The sequence below is a fragment of the Diadema antillarum genome, unplaced genomic scaffold, assembly GCF_040938485.1.
Source record: "Diadema antillarum isolate AM-2024a unplaced genomic scaffold, OU_Dant_1.0 seq00000263_RagTag, whole genome shotgun sequence".
NCBI classification, from domain to species: Eukaryota; Metazoa; Echinodermata; class Echinoidea; order Diadematoida; family Diadematidae; genus Diadema; species Diadema antillarum.
The window spans coordinates 880,582-897,043 of NW_027271301.1; the positions used below are offsets into that span (position 1 = coordinate 880,582).

At 38.7% G+C, this 16,462-nt stretch overlaps 1 protein-coding gene across 1 annotated transcript in view; it reads right to left on the bottom strand.

Annotated features, from left to right (window-relative positions):
* LOC139729771 (uncharacterized) overlaps positions 1-16,137 on the bottom strand; it is a 29,281-nt gene extending 13,144 nt beyond the window's left edge. Inside the window, exons 1-5 of the mRNA XM_071640705.1 lie at positions 16,120-16,137; positions 3,628-3,693; positions 2,028-2,147; positions 1,415-1,623; positions 733-877 (exon numbers count right to left, since the gene is read on the bottom strand). Coding sequence (XP_071496806.1) covers positions 733-877; positions 1,415-1,623; positions 2,028-2,147; positions 3,628-3,685 — 532 coding nt within the window. The 5' untranslated portion in view covers positions 3,686-3,693; positions 16,120-16,137. The remainder of the gene's footprint in view (positions 1-732; positions 878-1,414; positions 1,624-2,027; positions 2,148-3,627; positions 3,694-16,119) is intronic.
* Positions 16,138-16,462: the final 325 nt, after the last annotated feature.

Consider the following 16,462-nt stretch of genomic DNA (forward strand, 5'->3'; position numbering starts at 1 on the left):
CCTCGCAACTGAAATGACCATTTTCAAGCATTATGATAATTATGTTATCAACTGTATAGCATTTTACATACGTTTCTTCACTTGATTGATATGTGTTGATGAAATTCAAATGTGATAGTATTAAGGCTTTCAGAGGTGAACATGAAAAACGATATTTTAGCAGTTTAAGTCAAAAAGGCAATCAAGTTTATAGTTATCCTATATGCCTTTTCAACAAAACAACAGTCTAAGATAAGCAGTTACGGTATACTGATCCTTATCCACTAGACAATACGACATCATGTAAGGATAACCTTTGCATTTTCTTTCCTGATTAATTTTGACAGACCCTGCTACCAAGGGTAATAACAAGTGAACAACAGATGATAGTTCCTGGAAGAGGTTCATCTGATTGGTAATTCTCTAGTTAAGGCGAAATTTCTTTTGTACACAACCGAAGAAAACTATTTACCTATTGAGCTTTCGCCTACTGTCTGTAGGCTTCATCAGACTGACGTTGACTCGCCGTAGATGGGGTGTAGGCAGTCGTACAGTCCGAGAGAATGGGAATGTACGCTGAATATAATTTGTATTGTATTGTATTGTATTGTATTGTTTTCTTTGGTTGTGTACAAAAGAAATTTCGCCTTACACAGATGATAGTGGTCACAACTTTTGGCACTGCGAAGGATATACACAGACGGAGAGATCACAGAGTCGACATGAGCTTTTGCCCAGAGGTTAGATACGCACCTGCGATCACCTTCCCAACGATTTCGAACCTCATGCAAATATGGGTCTGCCACTGGGTCGGCAGAAAGCGGATAAATCTTGCGGTGATTGGCACTGCGAAATCGTTCGTTTCGATCGTGGAGCTATCCGTATTGCCTTCAAAAACCTGTTAGAAAAAAAGAAACAATTGAAAACAGACAAAGATACAAACAAACACATAAAGATACAAACAAACACATATATGACATAATGGATCAGAAAAGCAAAACCGATGACCTTCTAATGTAGCCGTGTATGGAGTAGGAAATTAATGAATTCAGGGCTCAGGCGATCAACTCTGGTATGACACAAGCACTCACCTCATTTCGATTTGTCAACGTTGGCAAAAAATTAAGCATTTTATAGGAAAATGATTATCAATGCCCAATATTATGACGCAGTTAATGACTTGATTTCCAGTGTTATGAAAGTGTCTTCCTCAAGTTGCGTTATTTGCCATGTTAAAGCTCAAATGCAGGCAATCGGTAGCAGATAATTTTTTACTGTTCTAAATCTTAATTTCTTTTTTTCCCTAGTTTTTTTTTTTTGTGTGTACTCCACTAATCTTTGTGCATTGGAAAAAAATACAGAAATAAAACAAACCCCACCAAGATAGCATATCTGTTTTCAGATAGTATGTGACACCATGACGTCATTAATTTACCTCGGACCCAGCCTCAACGGCGTTCATTGCTGATGTCCAGGTCAAACCATCAAGGCTGTAGTGGACACTGAAAGCCGTCACCCAATCGCGATTATCACTCCTGCCCTGCGTCATGACCCCAGCGACCTGGTGCGTTGACCTCAAGTCGACCTGTATCCACTCACCTTGGGTGTTGGTGAGGGCGCACCAAGCTCCCTTTTTCCCATTGGCTACGAAGACGAAGAAAATAAAAACGCCAAAATGGTGAACACGTCATTGAAGAGAAGCGATCATCACCACCATAAAAAAGAAAAAAAATGCACTATTTTGTTTCTTCTTCTATCACCATTTCAAGGCATAAAATGATATGATTAAGTGGAACGATAATATGAATGATAACATCGAGGGAGTAAAGAAGATAATGAGAGTTCCTTTCATAATCCATTTTGGAGAAATAGGCCCTCATTAAGCAATGATTGAGTATGTTATTATCATCATAATGATATATACAAATTGACAAAGAGTTTTAACTCAAGATTTTAAAAGACCTCTCTTTATTTTTCTAACGTGGACACGCCTGATATCATCTTAGTGACGTAGATAATGAGTAGCATCAGTCTCCATGGGAACTCACCTGCCATGAGATTGAGTCGAGCTCGGGCCGTGCAATGGTTTGGTGAATAACAGCTACTCGCCGTGATCTGAAGGTCAGAGATTCGTCTGTCTTCGACGCCAAGTTTCTCGTACAACAACCCTGAAAGACAGGGGGTGAAAAGTCACTTCACAGCATACCGGAGGATGTTATTATAATTAGAACTAGGAAGTCTGCAGGGAATGTTAAGGGCAGACTGCTGTGCATGTATCATACTGAAACTCCATGCCACGTCAAGTTGACTTTCACAGATAGAATATGAAATGAATAAAAATATTGTGCGTCAAATCGGACAAAAAAGGGAAACTTCTGAAGTTTTACAGTTTTAGATGTTTTCGACGGTAATATCTGCCACATTCTTAAATAAAAAAATGCAAATCTCTCGCTGCCTTGCAACAAAACAAATATTGTTCTTGTTTCGTCAGGATTAGTGATTAGGAACAACTCATTGTAATTGACACGTCAAAATGACTAATATCCAGTGATATCACTGTGTAATGAAACTCTGTGAACGTTCCTTGTTCAGCCAATTGATATGATGCAAGAGGGGAAAAAAAACTCTATACAGGGCTGACTAAATCTGCCAGTTCATATGTTTGCCGATATTAATGACTAGTAGATCAAGACATGACGACTGACGCGGTGTAGGCGTATATAGGTATTGACAAGAAAACAAAAAGAAAACAGTGCCTCAGAAAAAAAAATGGGAGCATGAGTGGTGTTCGTTAATCCAAATGTTAGTTTATCCGAAATGAAATAAGGTTATATTCCAAAGGTGTGTTTATATTCCGAAACACACAAATTCCCTATAGGTATCATTTCAATTCATTTCATTTCCTTTTTTCTCAAAACATAAATCACAAATGATCTTGAGTAGATATGAGTTGACTGTACCATGGAAATCATGGTAATTATAAATCAAAGGCATTTATAAATCAAAAGGTATATATATACAGTTACAAATCCACCTTATTACATGTTACATTATTCATGCTCTGAGGAAAGGAAAAAAGCAAGAATTCACTAACAAGAAAAATTTGTACAATGTGGACAGCTCATACAATCCACTCAAAGACTTACAAAAGAATATCCGTTAATCAGAAACGCCCTTATTCGACAGCTAATTGTGGCGTTAATCAGAAAATGAAATGAGTATAGTGTTTTATCGAAGGCTCGTTACTCCGAAGAATGAAATAACTTAATACAACGCGCATACTCAACAACTTCAATTGACATGAATACCAAACGCTAGTTAAACATCACTCCAAACCTGAACTTACATGGGGGTGTGGTCTTAGTCGATTCGAATAAAGCTCGAAAATCGCCAACGAGAATTTTGGAGCTAGGTTCAGCAGACGACATTCAACACCGGGCCTATCAGTATAGCAACCGGAACGGCATCAGAAGTGTTAGGTCTTCCTGCTCACATCGAATAATCTGAAGTTCTGGATCATGGCTTGGGATAGTGTCAAATAGCGCTGACGCTAGCGCTGGCATCGAACTTATAATTTACCCAATGTTTTGTTTTATGTTTAAGGCCTTAAAAAAGAAAATCATGATTCTCATGCAGTTTGATACTTACCAAAGGAGCATCTCAGTATAACAAGAGCTATGATTCCGAGGAACGTACTTCTTACCATGATTACACCTATAGATAGGTAAGAGAAAGAGAGAGAGAGAGAGAGATCAAAGAGATACATTATTAGAAATCTTTGAAATGTTGAAATGATATTACGCAAATATATATATATATATATCCAAGGTTCTGTTGTGACAAGTTTCACAAGTCAGTGGAAACCACCAGTGGTGAATTCGATAAGGTTAAAGACGTCACATGTCCATGCAAGAAAAGAAAAGAAAATAAAATAAGAAGAATTTGTTGTTGTTGTTGTTGTTGTTGTCGTTGTTGTTGTTGTTGATGATGATGATGATGAAGGGGGTAGAACTGGAGATTAGGAGAGAGGATTGAAAAGATCAGATCGTCTCTCAACAAGATTGACTTCTATTTTGGGGAGACGATAATGTGAGAGTTATGATATTGTAACCCTACCATTTTCAGGTGAAAACACGTCATGAAACTTTCAGGATCCATAGATTTGTTACCACCACTCCGTTCGTGTAATTTCAAGGGCTGTCCACGAACTTCCAATCACTGAATGCCTAATTCGAGTCCCCTTGCTGCGATATAATAATTTTTCTTTATATGTTTTATTGATTTCAACTATTGGCACCAACGGCGTAAATCCGTGCTGAGGAGTGGGGGGGGGGGGGGGGGGGGGATGATCGGCGATAGTCACCATCACCATAACAAGCCCATAACCGGACGGATGCAGCCAGTGGCGTACCGTGGCGGGTTGGTCAAGACATGGGGGGGGGGGGCACCTCGTTGAAAAGTAATTTTGAGGGTGTGTATGCATGCTTGTGCGTGCGTGCGTGTGTATGTGTGTGTGCGCGTATATGCGTGTGCTGTCTGGAAACTGTAATGGGGACTGCAATACATAACGGAATGTGATACATTCCACTGCGCAGTCATTTTTTCCTTATGGATTATGGAATGACGGTGTGAAACGACAAATTACTGGCAGTAACATCAGGAGAATTGCATAACAATTAAATGCGAGCGAGCGGAGCGAGCGAGCTTGAAAATTTTGACATTTTACAGTCCCCAAACTGCCGTTTGGAGCTATATTTTCTCTTTGGAAATGAAGGGGGCGCACCGGACGCAACTGCTGGCAATTACTGGCAGCGACATCAGGAGAATGACATAACGATTATATGCGAGCGAGCGAAGCGAGCGAGCTTGAAAATTTTGACATTTTACAGTCCCCAAACTGCCGGTTGTAGCTATATTTTTACGCTTTGGAAATTAAGGGGGCGCACCGGGCGCAACTGCTGGCAATTACTGGCAGCAACATCCTAGTAGAATGGCATAACGATTAAATGCGAGCGAGCGAAACGAGCGAGCTTGAAAATTTTGACATTTTACAATTCCAAAACTGCCGTTTGTAGCTATATTTTTTCGCTTTGGAAATGAAGGGGGGGGGGGTCGGGGACGCACAGGGCGCAACTGCTGCTGACAATTACTGGCAGCAACATCAGGAGAATGGCATAACGATTAAATGCGAGCGAGCTTCAAAATTTTGAGATTTTACAGTCCCAAAACTGCCTTTTGTAGCTATATTTTTTCGCTTTGGAAATTAAGGGGGGCGCACCGGATGCAACTGCTGGCAATTACTGGCAGCGACATCAGGAGAATGACAAAACGATTATATGCCAGTGTATGCGAGCGAGCGAAGCGAGCGAGCTTGAAAATTTTGACATTTTACAGTCCCCAAACTGCCGTATGTAGCTATATTTTTTCGCTTTGGAAATTAAGGGGGCGCACCGGGCGCAACTGCTGGCAATTACTGGCAGCAACATCCTAGTAGAATGGCATAACGATTAAATGCGAGCGAGAGAAGCGAGCGAGCTTGAAAATTTTGACATTTTACAATTCCAAAACTGCCGTTTGTAGCTATATTTTTTCGCTTTGGAAATGAGGGGGGGGGGAGAGCACGCAGCGGGCGCAACTGCTGCTGACAATTACTGGCAGCAACATCAGGAGAATGGCATGACGATTAAATGAGAGCGAGCTTGAAAATTTTGACATTTTACAGTCCAAAAACTGCCTTTTGTAGATATATTTTTTCGCTTTGGAAATTAAGGGGGGCGCACCGGGAGCAACTGCTGGCAATTACTGGCAGCAACATCAGGAGAATGGCATCACGATTAATGCGAGCGGGCGAAGCGAGCGAGCATGAAAATGTTGACATTTTACTGTCCCCAAACTGCCGTTTGTGTAGCTATATTTTTTCGCTTTGGAAATTAGGGGGGGGGGGCGCACCGGACGCAACTGCTGGCAATTACTGGCAGCGACATCAGGAGAATGACATAAGAATTATGAGCGAGCGAAGCGAGCGAGCTTGAAAATTTTGACATTTTACAGTCCAAAAACTGCCGGTTGTAGCTATATTTTTTCGCTTTGAAAATTAAGGGGGGCGCACCGGGTGCAACTGCTGGCAATTACTGGCAGCAACATTAGGAGAATTGCATAACGAGTATATGCGAGCGAGCGCAGCTAGTGAGCTTGAAAATGTTGACATTTTACAGTCCAAAAACTGCCGTTTGTGTAGCTGTATTTTTTCACTTTGGAAATTAAGGGGGGGGGGCGCACCGGGCGCAACTGCTGGCAATTACTGGTACCAACATCAGGAGAATGGCATAGCCATTAAATGCGAGTGAGCTTGAAAATTTTGACATTTTACAGTCCCCAAACTGCCGTTTGTAGCTATACTTTTTTGTCTTTGGAAATTAAGGGGGGGGGTGCAACGGGCGCAACTGGCAGTGGCATCAGGAGAATAGCATAACGATTAAATGCGAGCGAGCGGAGCGAGCGAGCTTGAAAATATTGACATTTTCCAGTCTCAAAACTGCCGTTTTTAGCTATACTTTGGAATAAGGAGGACGCACCGGGCGCAACTGCTGGCAATTACTGGCAGCAATATCAGGAGATTGGCATAGCGATTAAATGCGATCGAGCGGAGCGAGCGAGCTTGAAAATTTTGACATTTTGCAGTCCCAAAACTGCCTTTTGTAGCTATATTTTTTCGCTTTGGATATTAAAAGGGGGGGCGGATCCGCCACTGGTAGACAAGGGTGTCGGTTTATGTTCATGATTTGGGGAGGTATGACCATCGAGGGGGCGTCGAAGTGACCAAATGGGGGAAGGATATCCAAAATCTGCACTTTAGAACATCCTCTGATATCATTGTTTGTGTTTGTGTGTGTGTGTGTGTGTTTTATATACATGAAAAAGTTAGGAAATAGCCTAGGTCAAGTCTTATTATTGGCAATGCAAGGCATTTTGATATAGGCTATAGTATGTAAAGCAACACTGCAAAATCATTAATGATCTAGCTTTGATATAACGAAGCGTAAGGTACAAAGGTGTACATTCTACATCACATTGCGCAACATTGCAGCGACTCTTTTTGTCGTTCGGATGTTCTGAGTACACTGCGCACATCCTGCTTATATTCAGAATGCCAACCAGGAATCACGCTGAATCGCAATATTTTGTCGGCTCCGGACTTTTTGAACAATGTTTCACGCTATATATATACCTCTTTAATTATGGTTAAAAGTGTTATGCCGGTGCTCTCCACAGCTACCAACTTGTCAGCTTTCAGTAATCTGCCATCCTTGTGTATGCAAAAACGTGTTATTCCGGTGTCTTTGACCGCTCAAACCAACTTACTACTTGTTCTCAGCTATTTGTTATTGTATATGCAAAGATGTATTACCACGGTGCTTCCGACTCCTCTCAGAAATTTGTTATTAATGTTTATGCAAAAATGTGTCACCCTGGTGTATCTGACTCCTCTATGTAAGTTGCCACCTACCCTGAGCAAACTGTTATCCTTGTGTTTACACAAATGTGTTTCTACGGTGTTTTCGACCACCCCCAATAATTTATTGTCTGTTTGCCTTTGCAATTACCCCTCTGAACTGTTCAGTGCAATTGTGCCCTCCTGTAGACTAGTAACAACCACATTCCCTACGCATTATGCTCACGCAGATACCGTTGAATTTCTGACATGCCTTGTTTTGCGTACGGAAACTGAACATTCCTTAACCGTCTATTATCAGGGTAAATGTTCTTTCACCTATTTTCCTTTAAAATCCAACAGCAGATGTATTTTTGAGCACCTATTTTCTGTTAACAGCCTATCTTTATATTCACCTATTCTGTATCATGCACAATGATGAATCCAAATACCACTGTTAACTCGAACGCCGCTGCTGTTAGCATGCTTTATCCTCAGTCACCTGCTGATATGACACCAGTAATCTCAGTAAACAGCGAAGAGGGCGAAGATTCCGACATCGTCACTTTCTTAAATATGCAGACTTCTGAATTGAGACTAGATTTCGACTGTAACGATGCCGCAGTCCAAAATGTATTCACTCACTATCACACAGAGGATGAACTTCTTTCACTCACTCATAATGACGTAACTCAACTTTTTATTTCACATTTTAATATCAGAAGCTTAAATAAAAACTTTGATCAATTTCTTTCTCTTGTGAGCACGTTGAAAACCGAATATAATATTATCGGGCTCAGTGAAACTTGGTTAAAGGAGACATCACCCTCTTCGCTGCTTACAATAGACGGCTTTAGACTCATAACAAATAATAGAACATGGAAGAAAGGAGGAGGAGTCGGATTTTATGTGTCACAGAAATTAGATTGTGTTTTTTTTTTTGGAAAAATATAGCGTGATGTCAGAAGTTTTTGAGAGTGTATTTATTGAGGTCAAAACCTTAAATAAAGGTAATATTATAATTGGGGAGATTTATCGACCACCCAGCTCAAACCCTGCTGAATTTTTAGAGTTATTTTGCGACCTTATTTCAAGCAGTTATTTTGATAGTAAGACATGTTTTGTCATGGGTGACTTTAACCTCAATCTTCTTAATTACAACGATAATCTTATGTGCGCAGATTTTCTGAACCTTATGTTGTCGAAATCATTTATTCCCCTTACAAGAAAACCGACTCGAATAACCGATGATGTATCTACTCTTATTGATAACATTTTTGTAAATGATTTATTTTCTGACATCACATCTGGCATAATAGTTTCTGACGTCACTGATCATTTTCCAATCTATGCCCTTGTGTCAAATTTTATGACTGCTAATGTTTCTCATACCCACAATCCGGGCATTCGTGTAATGTCTGAATCTAACCTTAATAAACTTAGGGAGAAATTAAGTTCAGAAGATTGGTCCACTGTATACTCTCAAAGCGATACTGATTTAGCATTTGAACATTTTATGAATATTTTGACCACTAACTATGAATCTAGTGTTCCTCTTCAAAGGCCTCACCATTCAAATTACAAAAAAGTACCTCGACAACCATGGGTAACAAAATCTCTACTCAGGTCCATTAACCGCAAGAATAGTCTTTTTCATAAATATCGCAAAGATCCATGCCCTCGAAATAAATCAAGATATACTCGATATCGGAATATATTGACATCCTTAATACGTGTTGCTAAGCGGAATTATTTTTCGCGACAGTTTGTTAAATATAAACATGATGTGAAGAGTACGTGGAAGGTGATTAACGAGACACTCAAATACAAAACCAATACTGATCTTCCCAAATATATTTCGGCGGACGGCCGGCAGATTAACGATCCGGTTATCATGGCGGAATCTTTTAATAATTATTTCGCAAGTCTTGGTCCACATCTTGCCAGTAAAATCCCGAAATCCCCAACTGAATATCATAGATACTTAGGTAATAGGAATCCTCAATCAATATTTTTTGAACCTATTGTTAAAGAAGAAATTGTTGATATCGTCAAGAATCTAAACGATAAAAAAAGTTCAGGATATGATGGAATTACAAATTTTCTTTTAAAAAATGTTCTGAATCAAATCATTTCTCCTTTAACATACATTTTTAATCAATCTCTAGTTAATGGTAAAGTCCCCAATAAAATGAAAGTTGCAAAAGTTGTCCCTATCTTTAAGAAGGGACAGAAAGATTTGGTGAATAATTACCGACCAATATCTCTATTGACTTCGATCTCTAAAATCCTTGAAAGGTTAGTTTACACGCGATTATTGAAATTTCTCACAAATCATAATATTTTATCAGATTCTCAGTTTGGTTTCAGAAAACATTATAATACAACCCATGCTTTACTCACTTTTATAGACAAGGTAGCTCATGCTATAGATAATTTTGAGCATACAATTGGAGTTTTTCTTGATTTCTCTAAAGCTTTTGATACGATAGATCACGAAATTTTATTTTCTAAACTGTATCATTATGGAATTCGCGGGCCACCTCTCGAATGGTTTAAGAGTTACTTAACTGATAGAAAGCAATTTGTTAACATTAACGGCTATGATTCGCAGTTAAAACTTATCTCATGTGGAGTCCCACAGGGCTCCCTCTTGGGCCCACTTTTATTTATTTTATACATAAATGACCTTCAAAAATCATCGCCAATTTTATCATTTATTTGTTTTGCTGATGACACAAGTTTGTTTTGTTCTCATCGAGACCCTAATACATTAATTGATATGATGAATATTGAGCTTAGGTCTGTGCAATCCTGGATTTATGCCAACAAATTATCCCTGAACATAGAAAAAACTTATTATATGGTATTCAGTAATTCTTTGAATGTTGTCCCACATGAGATCAAAATAAATGATATATGTTTAACGCAGGTCAATAACGCAAAGTTTTTAGGGCTTTGGATTGACCGAGAATTATCCTGGAAAACTCATATTAATTTTGTAAGTAAAATTTTGTCCAGAAATATTGGAATTTTAAACAAGCTTAAACATTTGTTCCCTGTTTATATTTTGCAGAGTATATATTCTTCTTTAATATCTCCACACTTTAATTATGGAATTTTGGCGTGGGGAAACGCAATCAATTTACTATTAGATTCCCTTCTTCGCATTCAAAAGCGAGCAATAAGAATTATAAACCACGCCGGATATTTTGCTCATACCAACTGTTTTTTTCATCAAAACAGAATTCTGAAAATTCCAGACCTATTTTATTATAATCTTGGAATTTTCATGTATAAACTAACAACTAAGGAATTACCATCTGTTTTTATTCACATGTTCAAAAGAAATCGCTCTATTCATTGCTACCCCACTCGTCAGAGTGACGCCTATCACCTTCCCCGTACTCGCACTATTTTTGCAAAGAAAACAATTATGTTTACTGGACCCAGATACTGGAATGACCTCCCTCAAGATATTACTCCTTCCTTATCCTTATTCACCTTCAAACGCAAACTAAAACGGCTATTACTTAGTGGATATACACTACCCGGCTCTTAGCAACATTCTTTTTTTAATACCCCCAGTCTTTTGTCTTTGTCTGCAGCTCCAAGTTACTTCACGATACCGTTATAGCAATTTGTGTGTGTGTGTGTGTGTAAACACGGCGAAATATGTACAGTCTCGTTTAAGCGATACTAAAGTATTCATGTGGTTCGATAGTTCGTTTTTAATACTGATTTTGCACTGGTACAATTTAAGTTGGTCGAGATAAACATGTCCGTTCTCCGTATAATTTCACGCCTATAAATTCGGGAACCTACAGTTTTTACAAGCGTCATTGCTTTTATGTAGGCCCCATCATATTTCTGACATTTATTTGTGATATCCTCAGATGAAAATTACCATTTATATTTGTGTGTAATGTTAGTTTGTCTTTTTTTTTCTTCAAACATAAGATATGGTTGTATATGTTTTGTACTTTATTTGTTTTATTGTCAATCATTTTGTGATCCCATCACTGAGAAATGGAAATATGAAATAAACTTAAACTTGAAACTTGAAACTTGAAAAGAAATCTTAGAAAAATATCTTATTTCTTGATCCCCCTTTCATGTCGATTTCAAGAGCAGTTTACTAACCCTTGAATTACCATTTTGGTAAGTTTTTTATTCTTTTTTTTACCAGCGGATGGGGGGGGGGGAAGCTTGGCGCCCCCCCCCCCCCCCCCCCACACACACACACTTAACAGAGATCGAATGTACCACTCTTTTGCATGAAATATAAAGTATGAGGGAAGTGGCTGCAAAAATATGAAGACTTTTTGTTTTTGTTTTTGTTTGTTTGGGGTTTTTTTGTTTTTTTTTTCTTTTGCTTGTCAGCCGACTTTTGGCGGAAAATCAGACCTTGAAAGAACGAAGAATTTTTGTTGTTGTTTCTCTTATCTTTTGATTTTCTTTCTTCTTGACTGACAGGTGATTTTGACCCCCCCCCCCCCTTTAAAAACGTAGCATAGTCCTGAATAATGCCCGAATATATTCAATAAAATGGTAATATGGATCTCCATTTCTTTGTATGTAATAACGTACCGGTATTATCTTCCTGTAGGTATTGTATTTTTCTATTTTCTTAATTTAAGTCAATAAAGCAATCATCCCAGGGGCATCGTTCTGTTTTAATGATGGTGGGTGGGGGAGGGACTTGGAGTTGGAATACCGAGTGGGGGGAGGGTGTGGGAGGGGGTGATATCCCCCTCTCAGACGAGGAAGATTTTGCATTTTCAGACCTGAAATTAAGCGATTTTGGTGCACACTTTTGGTGAAATTTTGGATTTACATGTTTACATGTAGGCCTATACTATTTGACGTTGTCAACGTCTGGGCCATACCTTATTTCAATATTACTGTCTTTGCGAGCGAGCGAAGCGAGCGAGCGCTTGAGAAAATTATGTATACATTATCCTACAAGACTGTTCAGCTCTGTTACCTGTCTGGAGGCGGGCGTACGAACGTCATGCAATATGCCAAAATTGATACGATCACATTTCTGCTTCCTCCATTTTTTCCCTCAAATTTCAGGGGGGATGATTGTACAGGCCATCCCCCCCTCCTCCATTTCAGGGGGGGGGGGGGGATATATCCCCCATCCCCCCGGGATTTACGCCCATGATTGGCACACAAACATAAATCATTTCTAATTATGGTATACAAATAACACAAGCAAGAAAAATACATTTTGCGAGAAAAGGGAAAAAAAAAGAAAATTGCCAAGTCCTTCCAAAGGGACCTTCAGCGGTCAGTCACATGGTTTGTTTGCTTATTATACGAACCCCTAACTTTCTTAGCCAGCAAACATCTATTCAATCTCAAAAATTGGAATCAGTTATTTGAAGTTAATGAGGAAACACACGAGTCAGTCAGGCAATGCCCAGAACCCCTCCCAATTCGACCTAGATTGTCCTAGAGAATATTCCAACGCATTCCTCCTTAAAGTTTAAATCCACACCGTATATTTAAGTTAGCTTTAATAAATAGGACATAATCAGACTAGCCCATAACATAATTTTTATAATATTCCTTTGTACAAACGAAATATTGATAGTATACATGGTGATGAATATGTTACAGGTTACTGTTCTTCCATCATTCCGTATCAATTAAATTGAGACTTATTCCTTTAACAAAATTAGATTCTTAAATAGGCAGTAGTTTTGCTACTTTAAATGCCCGTTTCTCTTTCCTATAAGAACATAAAACTTAAACTATAAATTATAAATTGCTATCTGCAATATCAGCACAACAAGATGACAATTTTTATCATGCCAACATGGTTTTGCATGAAATCGTAGCTTCCTTTATTTCCGCCTTATAGGCAAAAGTAACAGGTCACAGAATTTGAAAAAAAAAATACAAAAACAGTACGTTTAATGGATGTCCAAAATTATAAGAGTGTTTGATCTGTGTTAGAACGTGTATACTGCTAATTACCCATTGTGAGGTGAACCGTTCACTGTGCGTGTATATAGTTGAAAACCCCTCCCCCCGCTTCATGCGTCTCTATGAATTGTGTTCATATAATAGGCCTACATCTACCGGTGGGACCACCATAGCTGGAGCACTAAAAATGCACATCAGTGACATTCGTAGTATGTACATTGGTATACCTTTGCCAAAGACGGCCATGAGCAATCAATGTTTCTATCAGCGATATTGCTGTTGGCATGACGGGGCATCCCAACGGAAAGCGATATTGGAATCATGTTGTGGGAAGGAAAAGGTTCTAAATGAATTTCCTCATAAGATAGGAATTAACAGCCAAAGTTCCGTAATTCTGTATATAGCACCAAACCAAAATCATTTCAGCAGGTAACAAATATGATACATATGTCTAATTAGGTGCGCTTCGAGCGCTACCGTTGTTTTGTGCTGTTCTTGCTTTGTAGTCTCGGACCTTGTTATACCGTCCACCATCTGCTTCTCTGGACTGGATTTTACCCTATTTCGAGGTTGCTGAATCCGAAGTGGATGATGCAATTCTTGCATCATTTATGGCTTTAAGATATTCAAAATGGTTATCAAAACTGCAATTATTTTATATTGCCTCCTTATTGATGAATAATTTATTGTAGTATCAAGTGGTTTGGGAGGATATTAAATCAAGGGTGACAAACAATGATTTGTATGTTGATATACATTTAGATGAAATTATTTTGTCAAATCAGTCAAATTGCTATTTAAAAAAATCAATCAATGGCAGTGTATGGTGTCCCAATAATGTATATCTCACAAGATCTTTTCACGCGTATTGAAAAGGTTGATATTAACATCCTTAGGAAAGTTTGACAACTATACGAACACAAAAATATGACTGATAATTCTGTTCAAGTTCAAGTTCAAGTTGTTCAAGTTCAAGTTGATTTATTTCACTTCCAACAAACAAATAAGAAATACAGAGAAACGCTCATATACACAGACGTCATGAAATCAGTACCACAGTACGATGAACAGAATAACAATGTAAGAAAAATATAGGTAAATTATCAACAGAGATACAAATAACTGTTACGTCACTGTGGTAAATGCATAAACGATATTGCTGGAAATGGAGGGGACTGTTACAACAAATGTCTTTTAAAATGACCCCAGTGGCTTCCAAGATATGAATTTACGCTGTTTTGTATCAAGATAAATTTCATTGTGTGATCTGCTGGTGTACGTGACCTTATAGAAACTCGTCTCGTATTCATTTATTATGAAACTTGTCGTAAGGGGAATGAAACGTATTAAATTATGCAGAATGCCAAACATGTGATTTTAACAATCACTATTAGCTAATCGACTGATTCGAGTGTTCATGGATTAGGACGAGTAAACCGCTTCACCACAATCACATTATGGTTGAGATGAGCATGTCTTCAATTGTCCATTGATTGCTAGTATTTAGCTCCGCTTCATCTAGAGACAACAGTAGATGAAAATCTTTATTCGTCCACATTTGGAGTCTTGCAGAGCTCATTGCTGGCACACCTTTATCGTATCATCCCCAAGAGAGCTACTCGAGCTGGTTTCACAGCAAATAATAAGTGGGATTAAAGATTTTCAATTGATATTAATTCGTTCGTCAGCAAATTACAGCTGGGTTTAGTGTTTGTGCCTTTTACAGATACCAAAACCTGATTTTTGTGTGTATTTGCACAAAAATATGGCCAGCATTTCAAAGGGGGCATTAAAAAATAACTGTTAAGTTAATTCTTGACTAACTGACAGGATGTAGTGAGCAAGCAGTGGAGATTATCGTGCACAAAGAGGAACCTCATGTGGGGGAAAATCTGATATTGCGGTCAGGGCCAAAATCTGTTACAAAACTCTAAATTTGTGTACCTGCTCACTCCTCATGAGCATCATGACTAACATAAATATCTTCTGTTGAAATCGTTAGCTTTCAGGAGGGACAAGGACAAATCTTACCGGAGTTCCAAACAGAACAGCATGAACCAAAGAAGATAGATTCTGGAGTCTTGCCAATTCAGTGCAACCCACTTGTTGACAACCTCCGCATGAAAACATTATCAACTTGCACAAAGTACAAACAGGAATAACTTTCTCATTTTCGGGATATTTCTGTGGAAAAAAACTCATTCAAATTTCCACACACCGGAATATTTCACATCTAAAAATGATTTAAATTTTGATATTTATTTTAGAAACTGACCACATGAAAGCACACAGAGCTCCAAAGGGGGTGAAAGGTTTTATTTTAGTGTGCAGACGTTCAACAGCTTTGCAATGTTTATGCGAGAGACAAGTCGCTGTCATTTGTTTAAACTTTTTTTTATTACATATCAGTTTCTTTGCTTTATATATATATAATCACCATATCATTTCATATTGCATGTTTGTCCCTCGAAAATAACGTTACCAGATTTTTCATCAAACTTGAAACATAATTGACTTTTAAAGATTTGTCGTGCAGCACTTAATTGGCTATCTATACTTTCGGCGAAAGACAAAATACAAAACACACACATAGACACAGTATATATTCCCATTTGTATCCTCTTTCAATTATGTGTTGACTATCAGGAGGTAAATGTGATTCTGCAACGTCCCTTATCAAACGTCGAAGGTACGGGATTCTCCGTAAAAACCCCGGAACTAAAGATAAAGCATACTATTTATGAAATACTTGCAAAGATACTATAACTTACCTTGGTCGAAGTGTTGTGGTCACACCTTACAAATCCGTCTCCTAAACTCGCTATAAAATAAGAGCAGGTGTAATTGTTTGAAGTGTGCGCGATGACATAACATAGATCTTGGGGGAAGTGAGATGAACTTGGCAGTGCTTGAGACCGAAGCCCAGAAGTAACTGCGTCAGAGATGTCGTTAACTGGGACGGAGGCTGCTAGCGACATATGTGCGAACTTTGAACTTGTGCCGGAAAGAGCAAGGGGTGGTTTCAATGTTTTGTCAAGGAAAGCCCGAGGTCAAAGAACGCGTGTGTATTTGTGTGCGTATGTCGGGGAGAGGGGGGGGGGGGGGGGGAGATGA